The sequence below is a fragment of the Ranitomeya variabilis genome, chromosome 3 (genome assembly GCF_051348905.1).
Source record: "Ranitomeya variabilis isolate aRanVar5 chromosome 3, aRanVar5.hap1, whole genome shotgun sequence".
NCBI lineage: Eukaryota > Metazoa > Chordata > Amphibia > Anura > Dendrobatidae > Ranitomeya > Ranitomeya variabilis.
Window position 1 is genome coordinate 508436617 of NC_135234.1, and position 18172 is coordinate 508454788.

Sequence of the window (18172 nt, forward strand, 5' to 3'; positions counted from 1 at the left end):
CACAAGTGACCACATATTGGAAACTAGACCCCCCCAAGGAACTTATCTAAATGTGTTGTGAGAACTTTGAACCCCCAAGTGTTTCACTACAGTTTATAACACAGAGTTGTGAAAATAAAAGTTATTTTTTCCCACAAAAATGTTTTTTTAGCCCCCCAAAGTTTTATTTTCCCAAGGGTAACAAGAGAAATTGGACCCAAAAAGTTGTTGTCCAATTTGTCCTGAGTATGCTGATACCCCATATGTTGGGGTAAACCCCTGTTTTGGTGCACGGGAGAGCTCGGAAGAGAAGGAGCACTGTTTTACTTTTTCAAGGCAGAATTGGCTGGAAATGAGATCGGACGCCATGTCGCGTTTGGAGAGCCCTGATGTGCCTAAACAGTGGAAACCCCCAATTCTTACTGAAACCCTATCCCAAACACACATCTAACCCTAACCCTAACCATAACCCTAACCACACCCCTAACCCTGACACTCCCCTAACCTTAATCCCAACCATAAATGTAATCCAAACACCAACCCTAACTTTAGCCCTAACTCTAACTTTAGCCCCAGCCCTAACCCTAACTTTAGCCCCAACCCTAACTGTAGCCCTAACCTTAACTTTAGCCCCAACCCTAACTTTAGCCCCAGCCCTAACCCTAACTTTAGCCCCAACCCTAACTGTAGCCCTAACTGTAGCCCCACCCCTAGCCCCACCCCTAGCCCCACCCCTAGCCCCAACCCTAGCCCTAACCCTAGCCCTAACCCTAACCCTAGCCTTAACCCTAACCCCAACCCTGACCCTAACCCTAGCCCTAATGGGAAAATGGAAATAAATACATTTTTTAAATTGTTTTATGTTTCCCTAACTAAAGGGGTGATGAGGGGGGTTTGGTTTACTTTTATAGCAGATTTTTTAGCAGATTTTTATGATTGGCAGCTGTCACACACTAAAAGATGCTTTTTATTGCAAAAAATATTTGTTGCGTTACCACATTTTGAGACCTATAATTTTTCCATATTTTGGTCCACAGAGTCATATGAAGTCTTGTTTTTTGCAGGACGAGTTGATGTTTTTATTGGTACCATTTTTGGGCATGCAAAATTTTTTGATCGCTTTTCATTCCGATTCTTGTGAGGCAGAATAACCAAAAACTAGCTATTCATAAATTTCTTTTGGGGGGGGCGTTTATACCATTCCACGTTTGGTAAAATAGATAAAGCAGTTTTATTCTTTGGGTCAGTACGATTACAGCGATACCTCATTTACATTATTTTTTAACGTTTTGGCGCTTTTATACGATAAAAACTATTTTATAGAAAACATAATTATTTTTGCATCGCTTTATTCTGAGGACTATAACTTTTTATTTTTTTGCTGATGATGCTGTATGGCAGCTCGTTTTTTGCAGGACAAGATGATGTTTTCAGTGGTACCATGGTTATTTATATCCGTCTTTTTGATTGGGTGTTATTCCACTTTTTGTTCGGCGGTATGATAATAAAGCGTTGTTTTTTGCCTCGTTTATTTTTTTTTTACGGTGTTCACTGAAGGGGTTAACTAGTGGGCCAATTTTACAGGTTGGGACGTTACAGACGCGGCGATACTAAATATGTGTACTTTTATTGGTTTTGTTTTATTTAGATAAAGAAATGTATTTATGGGAACAATATTTTTTTTTATCTTTATTCAGGAATTATTATTTTTTTTTACACATTTAAAATTTTTTTTTTTACTTTGTCCCAGGGGGGACATCACTGTATAGTGACAGATCGCTGATCTGATACTTTGCAGAGCATTGTCAGATCAGCGATCTGACGTGCCCTGCTCCTGACTTACGAGCGCCTGCTCTGAGCAGGCACTTGGCAAGCCACCTCCCTGCAGGACCCGGAAGTAGCCCCACAGCCATTTTGGATCCGGGGCCTGCAGGGAGGAGACGCTCGGTACAAGGTTAGCACATTGTCTTGTACCGATCATCTCAGGGAAGCACACAGGGAGCCCCCTCCCTGCGCGATGCTTCCCTGTACCGCCGGAACACTGCAATCATGTTTGATCACAGTGTGCCAGGGGTTAATGTGCCGGGAGTGGTCCATGACTGCTCCTGGCACATAGTGCCGGATGTCAGCTGCGATAGTCAGCTGACACCCGGCCGCGATCAGCTGCGCTCCCCCCCCCCCCGTGAAAGCGGCCGATCGCATATGACGTACTATCCCATCACTGGGAATTAAGTCCCAGGTCACCTTGATGGGATAGTACAACATATGGGATTAAGGGGTTAAAATGTTATCATTGATATGCTTAAGATACCTTCACACTAAACGACTTTGCAGCGATAACGATAGCGATCCGTGACGTTGCAGCATCCTGGATAGCGATATCGTTGTGTTTGACACGCAGCAGCGATCTGGATCCCGCTGTGATATCGCTGGTCATTGCTGAAAGTCCAGAACTTTATTTGGTTGTCAGATCAGCATGTATCCTTGTGTTTGACAGCAAAAGCAACGATGCCAGCGATGTTTTACAATGGTAACCAGGGTAAATATCGGGTTACTAAGCGCAGGGCCGCGCTTAGTAACCCGATATTTACCCTGGTTACCATTGTAAAAGTAAAAAAAAAAACAGTACATACTCACCCTCTGATGTCTGTCACGTCCCCCGGCGTCCGCGCTGCTGCTCAGAGCTTCCTGCACTGAATGTGTCAGTGCCGGCCGGAAAGCAAAACACAGCGGTGACGTCACCGCTGTGCCCTGCTACTGCCCGCGCTCACACAGTGCAGGGAAGCGGACACCGGGGGACGCGAATGTAAGTATGTAGTGTTTGTTTTTTTACATTTACACTGGTAACCAGGGCAAACATTGGGTTATTAAGCGCGGCCCTGCGCTTAGCAACCCGATGTTTACCCTGGTTACCCGGGGACTTCGGCATCGTTGGTCACTGGAGAGCTGTCTGTGTGACAGCTCTCCAGCGACCACACAGCGACGCTGCAGCGATCGGCATCATTGTCGATATCGCTGCAGTGTCGCTTAGTGTGAAGGTACCTTTAGTTATCCCTTATCCACAGGATAGAGGATAACGTAAGTGATTTATTGATTGCATTGTGTTTGGCTTTCATCAGCAGCCCCAGAGTCAATGAATGGAGCATGGTCACTTCCTTTTCCTTCAATCCAGGGCTATGATAAGCTAGGTTTTTGGATTCCAGAACCCTATTCTGAGGATCACTGTGGGTTCCAATTGATAGACCCTCCCCAACTATCAGTGGGTTAACGCCTGTCTCAGAGATAGGAGATACCTTACTATCTTGGTAATAACCCTACAATCAGATGCCAGATCAGAGAAAAACTTGCATTTACAGTACTTTCTTCTCCTATACTTTCTTTTCTTTAAGGCCCCGCATATTGAGTTCTCACCTGGCAAACCTTAGGTCCTTGTATGCACGGCCTTGAATTGCATGATTTGGTGGCAAGGGTGGGGGGTGTTGTGGATTCTCTGCATTACGGGACTGGGCCACAACTGTCATCCCTATAGTTACTTCTCTACTGTCAGTTGAGGAATATTCCACACATCAAGACTCCTGCAGTTTCTCCCAGTTCTTGTGCCATGACAGAGGACTACTGGGTTTTGGTGAAAGTGATAATGCTGTTTGAAACTTTGGTATTGTGCACTGTTCATGTCATATGCCCTGCCATAAAAATAGTGTACCCATTGCTTGGGCACTAGCTTAGCTTGTAGCAAGTGTCACTTAAAAATTAGAAAATTATTTATACTCAAGTTTTAAAGACAATAAGGCAAAGAAGGAATTCGAAAAATGATTTATACACTCCACATAGTTTGATAGTGTACAACTGGATAATCTAATATTTACAACACAATAATGTTGTGTTCTTTTAATAGCACCTTATAGTCGTATTAATCTTGCACAAATGCAATAACTCTTTCTTAGATGCCTATGATGTATTCTTTGTTCTTCATATATAATTGTAGCTTCCTACGTAATGATTTTAAGAGTTCGACCTTCCATAATTGCTAATTATTTTTTATTTAGTGGTCTGCCTTCCTTTCCCTTCATCCTTGTGCTTAACAATTGTTTCCATGTCAAATATTTTGATTAGAGCCTGAAATAAATTGTCCAATTATGATCATAATACATCATCTTAATGAAACTCAGATCAGATGCTATTACCGGGTTGTAAGGTTATCTTGCTGCATATCATCAAGCTGACTATAGCCTCAAATAAGCCATTTAAGGTGACATTATAACACAGCTGTGTTTTACTGACATATTCTCTATGATTTTTATTTTTTTTTAAATAGAAGGTAAAATTAAAAAATGTTAATATACATTGGCAAAGTTGATTATTACCGTATTTAAACAATAAAATGTTCTTAACATTATTTTTGCAGTGTAATTTTACTATATAATATTAAATATTAGAGATACATAAATCAATTTGATGCAAATTTTAGAAACTTCACTGGAATTCAAGTAAGTTGTGATTCGATTCACATAAATCTGAAAAAAAATTACATTTTGCCAGAAGCAGAAAATTGCATCAGCTAGAGAAGGCTCACATGACCTTAGGAGCGCCTGCGCTTGCTTTTCATAATGCCATGCAACTATCACATCACAAGGAATAGCACAGGCAATCAGGAGAAACTATAATATCCTGGACGAAAACACAGACCAGAAATGCCGTAGCCATTTTAGGGGGAATCTGTATAGTGAATGGATGCTCAGGGCTCACAGATTAACCATAAACCAATGAACAAATTCTTAAGATAATGTGTTGAAAAACGGTTACCATTAGAGGTGAGTGGATCTGATGGGACTGGAATTCAACAAATTGTTCACAATTTACTGGGAAATTTGATTTTCAGCTAAATTAGTTTTCCTGAATTGAATTTACCTTATAATTATCTAGAGAGACCCAGGATGTATTAAACTGATGGTGTAGAATTTAAAAAAATCACTTTTCATTTTTTTCCATATGGTTCTTGGCACTGCATCCTCATTGTAGGCCCATGACATTTGGCAATGATTAGGCCTAGGGTGACAGGGTCTTCCTGGTCCTAGTCCCAGCCAGAAGTTCCAATCTACAGTGCACGTTGGAAGGTCGCAGGGCACATCCTAATATCATGACATTGTTGTGATCTTAGAGATCAAATAAATAGTGGCCAGCATTTTGCTGAATTAGCTTGGCGTGAATTACAGAAGAGTTGCAATAAGTAGAGTACTGCTTTTTGCTAAATTCTAGTAGAATTCAATTCCACTTAAATAAATTTGTCAATTTACAGTTATCATCAATTTCCACAGTCTTACATGTTGAGGACACTTTTACATTACTAAGGTAAGATCTATGTCAAATATCTTAAGAGAGGTTGAATAGTTGCATACCACTAATGGCGGCATTCCATGTGACCACCATGGACCCGTGAGTTGGTGAGGCCTGAAAAAAAGTGCATCTAGATTTCAACTGTACTTGTGACCTCAGGATGGATATGCAATTGAATACAATGGAGGAACAGAAAGTCATTGGTTCCTTAATTTAGTACTCAGCCTGTTTGCTTGATTCTCATAGAAGCAAGTGCAATGATGTCATCAGATCAAGCCTGCTGTGCAGATCCTTCATCCGCAAACAGCACAGGCTAGAGTAATGCATCAAGAGAATAGGGCTAAGTGAGCAGATTTATTTATTTTTTAAATTTTGGCAGTCACTGTTTGTGAAGGGGATCTTTGGAGGCATCACACTGTGTGTGGGGTTGTGTTAGACATTATACTGTGTAGGGGGAGCTGTGTGGCAATCTGACTGGATTGGGGATGAGGGTTGGAGTCTGGGCTCTATGGGCGTCATGCTTTGTTGGATATTGGAGGATATTTGGTCCCACTGTGCCACTGCATGGGGGTTACTTTAGGGTCTTCATTTTGTGAGTGGGGGACCTGTGGAGACATAAAAATATAACATGGAAATCACTGTAGGGCTTCATGCTGGACAATATGGCATGCTCTTTTCTTCAGTCATATGACTTAGTTGAAAATTAACCCTTCAGCTGTTTTCATTACTACCACTTACTTTTCCAATGTTTTACAGCCCAACTTTTTTGAGAAGTGTCGCTGATGTCAATTTTTAAATTATTATTTTTTTAATTCAAGATTACTTACATTTCAACCTCTGTACCTTTGTTTGATGTTATACATTGTTGTCTATAAGATTTACAAATCATTGATATCTTGTATTCTTTACATTTTGCACAGTGTCACAACCTTTTTGAAATTGGGTAGATGAAAATGGATAATGTTACCCATAGCCAAAAATCATACAGTGAAATTAATGAGCAATTGCTTTAGCTGACTAATGTCACATTGTTATCACCTGGAAAAAGTACACCGTGATTACATTTTTTTTTATCCTATAGTCAAGACATAGTCTTGGTTATGTAAAACTTGTATGCAGCTAGCCATAGAAACGCATGCCATGAAATTCCTGGCATACAGCTTTTATCCTTCTGTTATTACCAAACGTATGAAATCCTGTTATTCAGTCAGCAATGCTTTGGTAAAATTTTAAGAACTATTTGTCTCAACACTAAGCGGTTTACTTTTACATGCTCCTAACCAATTCCACTTTTCAAGAATACAACTTTGACTGTGGAATGTTTAGAAGGGGAGAAATTTCACAAACTGACTTGTTGCAAATGGTGACATTTAGAGATTAGCAGATATGGAAAAATGTTATGGATTTTATCTGGAAACTTGTAATGTAACAAAGTTATTCTCCACAAGATGAAATTTTCTCAGTATTCAATCTGCATACACAAGAGCATAATACACATAACATTTAAAAAAAATTAAAACCCTAACACTTACCTCACTGCTCATCAGTCTGAGCATCTCTGTTGCTCTACTACCTGTTGCCCACTATTCACAGTCACATGCCAGTTTCTTCTCGCTAGAACAAGACTTCTGGCATGGACCAGGCCTTGGAAGTCACCTTGTGTTGTAACACCAAGATGTTACAATAACTGAAACTTCCTATGTCCAACGCAGCAACAGAAAAAAGGATGATCAAAAAGGTCAAATGTTATATAAAGATATAGAAAAACTTTATTCAGATTAAATATAAACAACAGGTAGAGAGGTGGATACAACCACAGTACATATGGACAACTTTACAAATATGGGACATGGAGACCCTGGCTACTATCAACATATCATATTTACCATTGTCAATTGGTAATAAGCTATACTCAGGGACCCTTTAGTATAACCCCCAGTCAGATATAGATACATCCATTACCATATCTGGATCCAAAGGAAGTCAGTTTGGCAGTCACTCATAAGTACTATATAGATAATGTAGTAGTACAGACAAAAACAAAGAAAAGTGAATATTAATTTGTATACCTATATCAGAGTCTGGTGGATGACCCAGGAAGTAAAGGGGTAAGGGTAGTGCCAGTTGTCCCCACATCACCCCTATGCACGTTTCGGCAGAGCCTTAGTCAGGGAGCCTTTTTGGCCTTTCTGGTCATCCTTTTTTCTGTTGCTGCGTTATATATGTGATTGATGATTGGCCCATAATTCCAGTCCAATATCTGGGACATTATAATGATTACTCTTGAACTAAATATGTATATCGAAAATTGAGAATGTCGCCAGGATATTTGTTGGGTTATTCTTAACTTCCTATGTCTAGTATATTTACTTTAGACCAGTACTTCCAGCTACAACCACGCATTGGAGGTTAAGTCACATCATAATGTCATAATGCACATCATGAAGTTATGATATTCCTTGACCAATGATGCCTAGTTCCAGCCAAAAATTCTGTTCTTGAAAGATGACAACAGCAAATGACTGCAGAAAGAAAAGGGCCTGAAGAGAAGATAGTGGGCAACATGCAGGCAGCAGAGGTGAGTATTAGTTTGTCTGTTTTGTTTTTTTTTAACCTTTTTCAGCCCTTTATAGTTCAGCAAAATGGCAGACATGGCTGGCAACTGTGTCATTGAATTTGGACAGACTGAGTTACAAAAAAATCTATATTCTGGAGAATACTTATTTTTGTAAAATTCAATTCCACTCAAATACAGTTGCCCACTTCTAGTGACCTGAAATTACAATATCACACTTAAATTCAGTGAGCTCTTCAGAATGACCCATTCTGTCACAAATGTTGCAAAAGAAGGTGGTAAGGCTCTTTGCTTGACTTTTTACACCTGTGGCAGTGAGACTAATGAAAAACCTGAATTCAGTGATTAAGAGATGTGTCCCAAAACTTTTCTCCACTTAGTGTATGTGTTCTCAAATGTGTGGGCTATGTGTGCTCATCACTAAAATGGGATGAAGCAGGATTAAAGGGTTTAATTATCAGTTTATGGTAAATGTATGGATTGTTAGTAGGTTTATGTTAACTTGAGCTATTTAATTGATTTTAAGCAGAGCATTGCATAATATTAGATTAAAATCAATTATAATATAATTGATTTATGTTGATTTATTGATTTATGATTAAAAACAAGATTATTAAGAAAATAAAAAATGCATTTCACAAATACAGTGGCTATTTTTTTCATGTAGTAAGCATTACCAGATACATATAAAAGAAGCCTAACGATTCAGAGAGCACCTTTATAAGACTCAGCATTGCCACAGCATTTTATCCAATATCATTACTGTTTTGTCCAAAAGAAACATCTTACTGCAAAACATCTTCAGTTTGCTTTCCCAAGGCTTTTTACGAAAATAGAGGGGATCATTTGTATTTTTTTATTTATTTATTTATTTTACACTGTCAGACCAGGTCATGTGGTGCGTTGGTCAATTAAACTGACCTGGCAATATGATTCTCCGGGTCAGTATAAGAACACAGATACCAATTGTATAAAAGGTTTTTAACTTGTTGTGAAAAAAAATTAGGAAATTTGTAGGAATTTTTTTTTTGCTTGTGTCGCCATTTACCAAGACCAATAACGTTTTTATTTTTCTGGATATGGGGCTATGTGATGGCTTATTTATTATGCCCTAAGCAGATGTTTTTACTGATATGATTTTGGGGTAGATAAGATGTTTTGATCTCTTATTGCATTTTACTGCAATGTTGCAGCAGACAAACCCCCAAATTCTGGCATTTTGTTTTTCTCTTTACGCTATTTACCAATTGGATTAATTTATTTTATATTTTAATCTTTCAGACTTTAACAAATGCAGTGCAACCAAATATGTGTATTTTTCAAAAATTATTTTATTTCTAGTGGAGCAAAATGGGAGTGATTTAAACTTTATTTTCTCACTTTGCAGTTTCAAGTCATCACTATTAAAAACAGTAAATCATCTGATACGTATTGGGAAAATCATGTTCTCCTATTAACACCAGCAATGGGCTGGCTTTCACATGAGGATCATAATGACAGACATTGAGGTCATCAGCAGCATCTATTATAACAAATCATTGGAACCCTTCGATCAGGTCAATGGAGCACTGATGGGCGCAATTGATGTTGCACACCCCTGTTGGTGCATATTAAATGCCGCTGTCCAAGATTGACAGTGGGATTTAACAGGTTAACAGCTGCGGGAGGAGCTGTGCTTTGAGCATGGCTGTTAAAGGCACATAATAACTGATTATATCAGAGGTCACATGTGAGGAAAGATGCGGGCTCAGCATGCAGGCCCGCATCAAAGGCAGGAGCATGCATTTTGATGTACATGTACGTTACAGGTCGTGAATGGGCTAAAGAATGTATTCTAATAAATTAACTAAGTTGGGCAGTGCAGATGCTAAAGCCATTCAGTTTCACTGTGGAAATAGAGAATACTTGATGGAATAAAATAAAGGTTTTATTACACCAAGCAATTTCGGCGCTAGTCTGGTAAAAATCAAATAACATGAAACTTTCCAGTAAATGTTGCTTACCTAACCCAGAGCTGCCTTACAAAGATTTAACCTATCAGCTTCAGATGGTATACATCCCTGTGTTCAAAAGGTATTTAAAACAGTGATAGCTGATAGGCAAATATTTTCAATATTTTAAGGGAATATGTCAACATAAAATTGCCTATTGTTTACTAATTATTTTAATTATTGTAATTATTTGAACAAGCTTATATACAATGAACATTTTTTGGTGCAGAATACATTATTCACATTAGGTGGCTTTCACGGCTCACTTAGATTGGGATATGTTGGATGTTGTATTTCAATTTGTTTGATACTGTTCAAAAGGTTGGTACATTAATGAAGAATGCATGGTAAATGTGTATATGATTGCAAGTATTAGAAGGTATATAATTAAAATATAATAGTTATAAAGGTTGAAAAAACATAGGTCCATCAAGTTCAACCTTTCTCCATTGTTATATTTTACTCCTTCACCCCTTTTTGTTTCTGCTCCTCTTCTTCCCAAAGCCATAACTTTTTAATTTTTCAATCAATATGGCCTTGTGAGGGCTTGTTTTTTGCAGGACGAGTTTTACATTTGAAAAACTACATTGGTGCAATTCCACAACTGTTTTTTTTTACAATGTTCACTAAATGCTAAAACTAACCTGCCAATGCCAATTCTCCGGGTCAATATGAGTTTACAGATACCAAACATGTTCAGGCTTTTTTTATATTACTGGTGGAAAGAAATCCAAGTGCTGGGACCCTGAGCAGGCAAGAAGCCCACTCACCATCAGGGACATTGGCGCGCTATGGGGACCCGGTGCTTGTGCCAGTGCCGGTGCCCACAAGTGGGCCCCCCCACTTGCACAGGGCCCCAGTACTTGCAATACTTACCTCTCCCTGTTCCACCATTGCGGTGTCTTCTGCATATCGTGACTGTGATGTTGCAGGTCAGAAAAAGTGATGACATCAGTACTGTGCGCCTTCTGCCTGAATAGTCACAGTGCAGTGAGCCAGATGACACCGAAGCTGAGAAGTCCAAGCAGAGCAGCGGTCAGTGAGTAGAGGTGAGTATTTAATTTTTTTCATGTTTGGGGCAATATATGGGCACCATCGTATGGGGCCCATTATACATGGAGCATTATATGGGGCCCATTCTGTTTGGAGCAGGATATGGGGCCTGTCTTATATTGTATGGAATATTACATGGGTCCCATTATGTATGAAGCAATATATGAAGCTCATTATACTGTTTTAAACATTATATGGGGCTCATTATACTGTATGGAACAATATATGGGGCTCATTATTTTGTATGGAGCATTATATGGGGTCCATTATACTGTAAGGAACATTATATGACACTCATTATACTGCATGGATAAATATATGGGCTCATTATACAGTATGGAGCATTATATGTGGTCTATAATTCTGTAAGTAGCAATATATGGGGCTCATTATTCTGTTTGGAGCACTATGTTGTGCCCATAATACTGTTTGGAGTAATATATGGGGCTCATTATGCTGTATGGAGCAGTATGTGGTGCCCATAATATGGTATGGATAAATACATGGGGCTCATTATTCTGTATGGAGCCCATTATACTGTCTGTTTTCTGAGCTATTGTAGAATTTACAATAGATATCACTCATGTAGTGTAAGAAGTAAGTGAAATCTTTGGCATTGTACTATTCCTATATTTCTCTGCCATATATGTGTATCATGAATTGTGGTATGTGTGATTGGGCCCACTGAGACTCTTTCTCCCGGGGCCCCAAAAACCTGGAGCCAGCCCTGATGGGGACAATACCGTTTTATATATGGCATCTTATGGAACATGCTATATTATGATTATCAGATTTGTACAAAATCAATCAGATCAGAGGAAAGCAAATATTATTATACTAGATGTTTCCAGCCAGCTAACGCTCGGCACGCTCATTGCTATATAATTAACGCTGATGGTGATTAAACTAAAGTAAATAATGACAACATTCAATAGCGCTTACGCAGGTGGTAAATTAACTTAAAATGAAGTTAATAACAATAGTGTGGTGATGTGTTGGGGGCGCGATTATGTGTGGTGGGTGGGCGGGATTATGTGTGGTAATGAGGTGGGGGCGAAATTATGTGTGGTAATGGGGTGGGGGGCAGGATTATGTGTGGTCATGTGTTGGGGGTGGGATTATGTGTGGTGATGTGTTGGGAGGTGGGATTATGTGTGGTAATGCGTTGGGGGGCGGGATTATGTGTGGTGATGTGGTGGGGGGCGGGATTATGTGTGGTAATGTGGTGGGGGTCTGGATTATGTGTGGTGATGTGTTGGGGCAGGATGATGTGGTGATGTGGTGGGGGCAGGATTATGTGTGGTAATGTGGTGAGGGGCAGGATTATGTGGTGATGTGTTGGGGGCAGGATTATGTGGTGATGTGGTGGGGGGCGGGATTATGTGTGGTGATGTGGGGGGGAAGGATTATGTGTGGTGATGTGGTGGGATTATGTATGGTGATGTGGTGGGATTATGTGTGGTAATGTGGTGAGGGGCAGGATTATGTGGTGATGTGGGGGGCGGGATTATGTGTGGTGATGTGGTGGGATTATGTGTGGTGATGTGGTGGGGGCGGGATTATCTGTGATGCAGGGGGGCGGGATTATGTGTGGTAATGTGGTAGGGGGCGGGATTATCTGTGGTGATGTGGTGGGAGGCGGGATTATGTGTGGTAATGTGGTGGGGGCAGAATTATCAGTGGTGATGTGGTGGGGGTGCAGGATTTGTGGGGGGCGGGATTGTGTGTGATGTAGTGCGGATTGTGTGTGGTAATATTATGTGTGGTGATGTGGTGGGGGCAGAGCTACTGTGCAGGGGGCAGGATTAGCGAGTAATCACGATGCCTCTTATATATAGATTTCTAGGAATGTTCTGACTTAAGCTACATTCACACTATGTACAAATTGCATACGTGACTGGCTCCATATGCAGATTTGTGTACCTGACCACATAACAGAAGAGTGCACCTATAATTGGCATACAATAGTTTGGCCTGTATATTAGCGCATAGTGTAATTTTTTACATTAAAGGGAACCTGTCAGCAGGATTGTGCACAGTAGCCTACAGACAGTGTCAGGTCGGCGCCATTATACTGATACCTTGGTTTCTGAAATCCATCTTGTGGTTATTGTTTAATCTTTATTTTCAGTTTATGAGATTATGGTGCACCAGGGCGGCTTCATATGGTGCTCTGATTAGTTATTCATCTGTATGATGTTGGTGTCGAGTTTCCGACCTCTGCACAGGGGAAATCTCGAACCATCTCCGCTGCGGTCTCACATTCTTCTCCAGCCACAGTGGAGCCTGCTCAGCAGAGACATCGGTCCCAGCATCTGGCTCAAGCTGATACTGTGCGACTGGTTACTGCTGCCCTTCCAGGCTCTGTCTTTGTAGCCAGCACTGATCAGCAGCGAGCAGGTCTTTATGGGACTAAGTCCTGCTTTTCCCATACTGAGCATGCCCACTGGATTACTTCCCATTGGAGGTCAGGGGTCACATACTCAGGTCCTGTTGCAGCTCCTATTGGACCATCTGGAAGGTCCCGTATCACTGCTGCTATAAAAGTTTGCATGGCCCCTCGGCCATGTGCTAGTGTATACTTGAAAATGTGTGTGTGTGTGTGTGTGTGTGTGTGTGTGTGTGTGTGTGTGTGTGTGTGTGTGTGTGTGTGTGTGTAGATGTGTGACTGTCCCTTTTTAATCATCCCCCGTCCCAGTCTTGTTGACCGCTCGCGAATGGTGGATGCTTGCTATCTAGTGCCTGACAGTGCCACCTGCACCTAACACACGATACTGCATCTGATTGCGGTGACTGCCAGTGCGGTCTGTTCTTCACACACATGCATTAAAAAGGGTTCATCAGAAAATCTGATAAAAATGATAAAGGCTTGAAATACAATGAGAATCCTAAACCAATTCAGATTTGTTGGTAAAATATTATATTGTTAAAGTCTAAATGTGTTTCAACATTTTCTTTTGTATTTCTCTTGCAAAATAGTATTCATAGAAATTGGATATTAACAATGCTTTGTTTTTGTTCCAACAGGTGATTATATTGTCATGACTGTGTACTTTGATTTAAGCAGAAGAATGGGATACTTCACTATTCAAACATATATCCCTTGCATATTAACAGTTGTGTTATCCTGGGTATCATTCTGGATAAAAAAAGATTCTGCACCAGCAAGAACAGCATTAGGTAAGACATTTAAAAGACAGTTCTGTCATTTCTGCTTTGTTTGCGCATTGTTTAAATTGCATGTCAGTGATAAGTGCTGACAACTCTGTATAAGAAAAGAAGTGAGCTTTGGGACTGCACAAATACAATCTCTTGACTTGCAGTGACCAGTAATAGTTTCTATCTACGAATACTGACAGATTTTCTTCTTGTCACTTTGAAATGATTCAGAAACCACTTCCAGCAGTCACATAGAGTTGCATTAATGTATATGGCTTAAAAATTCATAGGTCTCGAAAAGGATTTATCATTTCATGTAACTTTATTGTAATAAGTATATAAAAACATATACAGCTTTTTATTATACTTTATGTTTAATTTTCTCACCACTTTGAACATTTCCGCTGTCATTGAAAAGAAACATTTTTGTTAAAATAATTTTATCATGTTATTAAATTGGTTTAGTTAGCTAGATAGCATGAAAATAAGCAAATTTGCAATTGATTTGATTTTTCTATCAGCTGTCATTCTCCTGCAATGAGAGTTTTTCTCACATAATGTACAGTTTGTTGCCAAGGAGATTTACAACCAGAGCCTGTAGTAGTTATATTCCAGGCTGCATAGTTAACTGTCGAAATCCAAGTCACTTCTATCCAGCTGAATAATTTCTATAGAACAATTAGCTGCTCACCTATTTCCCCCTCTGTATTGGCTCCTGGTCTCTTATCATCCTGAAATCACCAGTTCTTTACCTACACTACAGTTTCCAGAGCATTTCTTCTCATCACTGCTCTCAATTGTTCAAAGGCACAGTTCAGTTAACTCTAAATGCAAATATAATAACTGTGTTGTCTCCAAAACAAGTGCACTGACATACCATTAGCATAAGCTCTGCTGAAGTAACCTGAAAAGACATGTCACTTAAGATAGGGTGCCGTCCCTCAAGCAACTAAAAAGTATAGACATTACAGTGGTGTGCAGCTCGAAGGGAAAATTTGAGTATTTTTTTTTTTTTATTTAAATATCATTACACTCTATGGATATTATATGTATTCTATTATTTAATGCTTGTTGGCAACAGGACCTAATGGTGGCCGAACATGCACAGTGCTTACAAGCTATTTCCCACTGAGTTTGTAAGCACCGATTGAGGCTAACCAGGAGTGCTGGAGGGGACTTCCATCCTAATTCTTTAACCTCTATGTAGCACCACGGCATTTCCATATGTTAGCACTGTAAAGCACACAGGTCAGGCCATTAGCGTTATGATGCTGCTGGCCTAAACTGTGTAATTTTTTTTTTCTGTTAGGAAGTAAAAATTTGACCAGCGATTTTTTTTTTTTTCCATTTTTCCAACAAAATTTACAAAACATTTTTTAGGGACCACATCACATTTCAAGGGTTTATATCAGCGAACAGACCTGAGCAATGTGCGGCCCATGGGCCACATCCGGCCCTCTGGCTGTCTGTCTGGTTTGTGGACTGAGACAGCCATGGGGCTGAAAACCTGAGGTCCGCAGGCCGCACCATGCCCGCCTGCTTGCTCACTGTCTCCCGCAGTCAGCATTGGTGGAAGAGGGGCCTCATGCCATCACATCAGCTGTGTGCCTCCACAGAGTCAGTGCATCAGAGACAGCAGCAGAAGCAGGGCGCCTAGGAATGGGACTGAGGTGAGTATGTGGTGTTTTGTTTTTCATGTGCATGAACATATGGATTCTATGGGAGTGAACATGGGGATTCTATGGGGGTGAACATGGTGATTCTATGGGGGTGAACATGGGGATTCTGTGGGGTGAACATGGGGATTCTATGGGGGTGAACATGAGGATTCTATGGGGGTGAACATGGGGACTCTATGGGCTGAACTTGGGGATTCTATGGGGTGAATATGTGGATTCTATGGGGTGAACATGGGGATTCTATGGGCTGAACTTGGGGATTCTATGGGGTGAATATGTGGATTATGTGGGGTGAACAAGGAGATTCTATGGGGGTGAACATGAGGATTCTATGGGGGTGAACATGGGGACTCTATGGGCTGAACTTGGGGATTCTATGGGGTGAATATGTGGATTCTATGGGGTGAACATGGGGATTCTATGGGCTGAACTTGGGGATTCTATGGGGTGAATATGTGGATTATGTGGGGTGAACAAGGAGATTCTATGGGGGTGAACATGGGGATTCTATGGGGGTTACATACTGCACATGGGCAGGCTATTGTGGTGTCATGCAGCATATGGGGAGGCTATGGGGGTGTCATGCTGCATATGGGGAGGCTATGGGAAGGCTGCATACTGTCATGCAATATATGGGGAGGCTGTGTGGGGCTCAATCAGTATATGTGGGGCTGTGTGGGTCCTCATTCAGTATGCGGAGAGACTGTGGGGCTCATGCTGTACATAAAAAGGCTGTGTGGGGCTCATGCAGTTTATGGGGAGGCTGTGTGGGGCCTCTTGCAGTACATGGGGAAACTTGGGCTCATGCAGTACATGAGGAGGCTTTGTGGGGCTCATGCTGTACATGGGAGGCTGCCTGGGGCTCTTGCTGTACATGGGGAGGCTGTGTGGGGCTCTTGCTGTACATGGGGAGGCTGTGTAGGGCTCATGCTGTACATTTGGAGGCTGTGTGGGGCTCATGCTGTACATGAGGAAGCTGTGTGGGGCTCATGCTGTACATTGGGAGGCTGTGTGGGGCTCATGCTGTACATGAGGAAGCTGTGTGGGGCTCATGCTGTACATTGGGAGGCTGTGTGGGGCTCATGCTGTACATGAGGAAGCTGTAAAAATGTAATTCAGATACAATTTTTTTTTACATGTGTAGCAGGAAAAAATGGACCCCACAATTTGTTGTGTAATTTCTCCTGAGTATGCCGATTCCCCATATGAGGAAGTGAAGGAAGGTTATTTGACTTTTTGAATGTAAAATTTCCTGGAATCATTAGCAGACATCATGTCCCATTTAGAGAGCCTCTGATGTGCCTTAACAGTAGAAACCCCCACAAGTGACACCATTTTGGAAACTAGATGCCTTAAGGAATGTACCGTATTTTCCGGCGTATAAGACGACTTTTACTCTTCGCCACGACAGCACCCCACTGGAGAGAGGGATCCGCCCCGCAGGAACAGGAAACCTACTGAGAAATAAAAGGGGGCGGTCCGCCTCTCCTCCTCAGTTTAGGTTTCCTGTTCCTGCGGGAACGTACAGGAACAACAGGACTACACGGCATACCTGGGCTAGCATGCCGCCTGCGCGGTATCCATGAGAACGGCAGGGGCTGCGGCTCAGAAGCAGCATCAGGGGAGTTCCGTTAGATGGCTCCCTCCTCGTCTGAAGGGGCACGCAGACGGCCGGGTCTGGGGAAGGCCGCCTGGCATCATCTGCGGTGGCGGTATGGCAGTATGAGGAAGCCGGCTGCAGGTAAGAGAGCGGCTGCACTCCTATTGCGGTCCGATCCGGAAATCCCGGACCGCACATGCGCCGACCGCCGCAATGCAGGCTACCCCGGAAATGGATGGTGGACTTACGGGGCGCCTAGGCCGGATCTAGGGCGGGGGAGCCAGCGCCGATCTGCGCATGCGCACTGAAGAAAAAATAAAATAAAATTTTGGGCGCACTATTTAAACCGTACATGAACGGTAATACGGTGATGCAGAGATGTCATCCCCAGGTGCCATGGACCCCACAGCTGGAGATCCAGTACCCCCCGCCAAAGATCATGCCAGAGGATCCTCGGAGACCGCTCGTAAAAGCGACGGATCCAGAACAGGATCTCGGCCTTCTGATCCGGTATTATTTGCTTCACTGGGTGAGTTTGTGAACTCTGCCTATTAAGCTGACGTTGTCTCCCTACTTCTCTCTTTTCTCTTTCTCTCTCTACTTATTACACTTAGTCCAAAAAGCGACAAAAAACGAAGCATAAGGAATGTGCCTTGTGTAGCCAGCCCCTTCCAGACTCATACCCCAAAAAACTTTGCAAGGACTGTTTTAAGGAAACAACACAGGGAGCAGCAGTGTCCATTACGGACTTACGGGCCATTATTAGGGAGGAACTAAAAAATATGGCCCAGGACAAACCACG

At 41.6% G+C, this 18172-nt stretch overlaps 1 protein-coding gene across 6 annotated transcripts in view; it reads left to right on the forward strand.

The window, feature by feature from the left end:
* The window catches only part of GABRG3 (gamma-aminobutyric acid type A receptor subunit gamma3), a 1125049-nt gene that overhangs the window by 1022351 nt on the left and 84526 nt on the right, over window positions 1-18172 (forward strand). For 5 of the 6 annotated variants that reach the window (XM_077296878.1, XM_077296883.1, XM_077296881.1 and 2 more), the window contains one exon: window positions 13960-14112. In XM_077296878.1, the coding sequence (XP_077152993.1) occupies window positions 13960-14112 (153 nt within the window). The remainder of the gene's footprint in view (window positions 1-13959; window positions 14113-18172) is intronic. The other variant, XM_077296880.1, reaches the window with a different exon arrangement.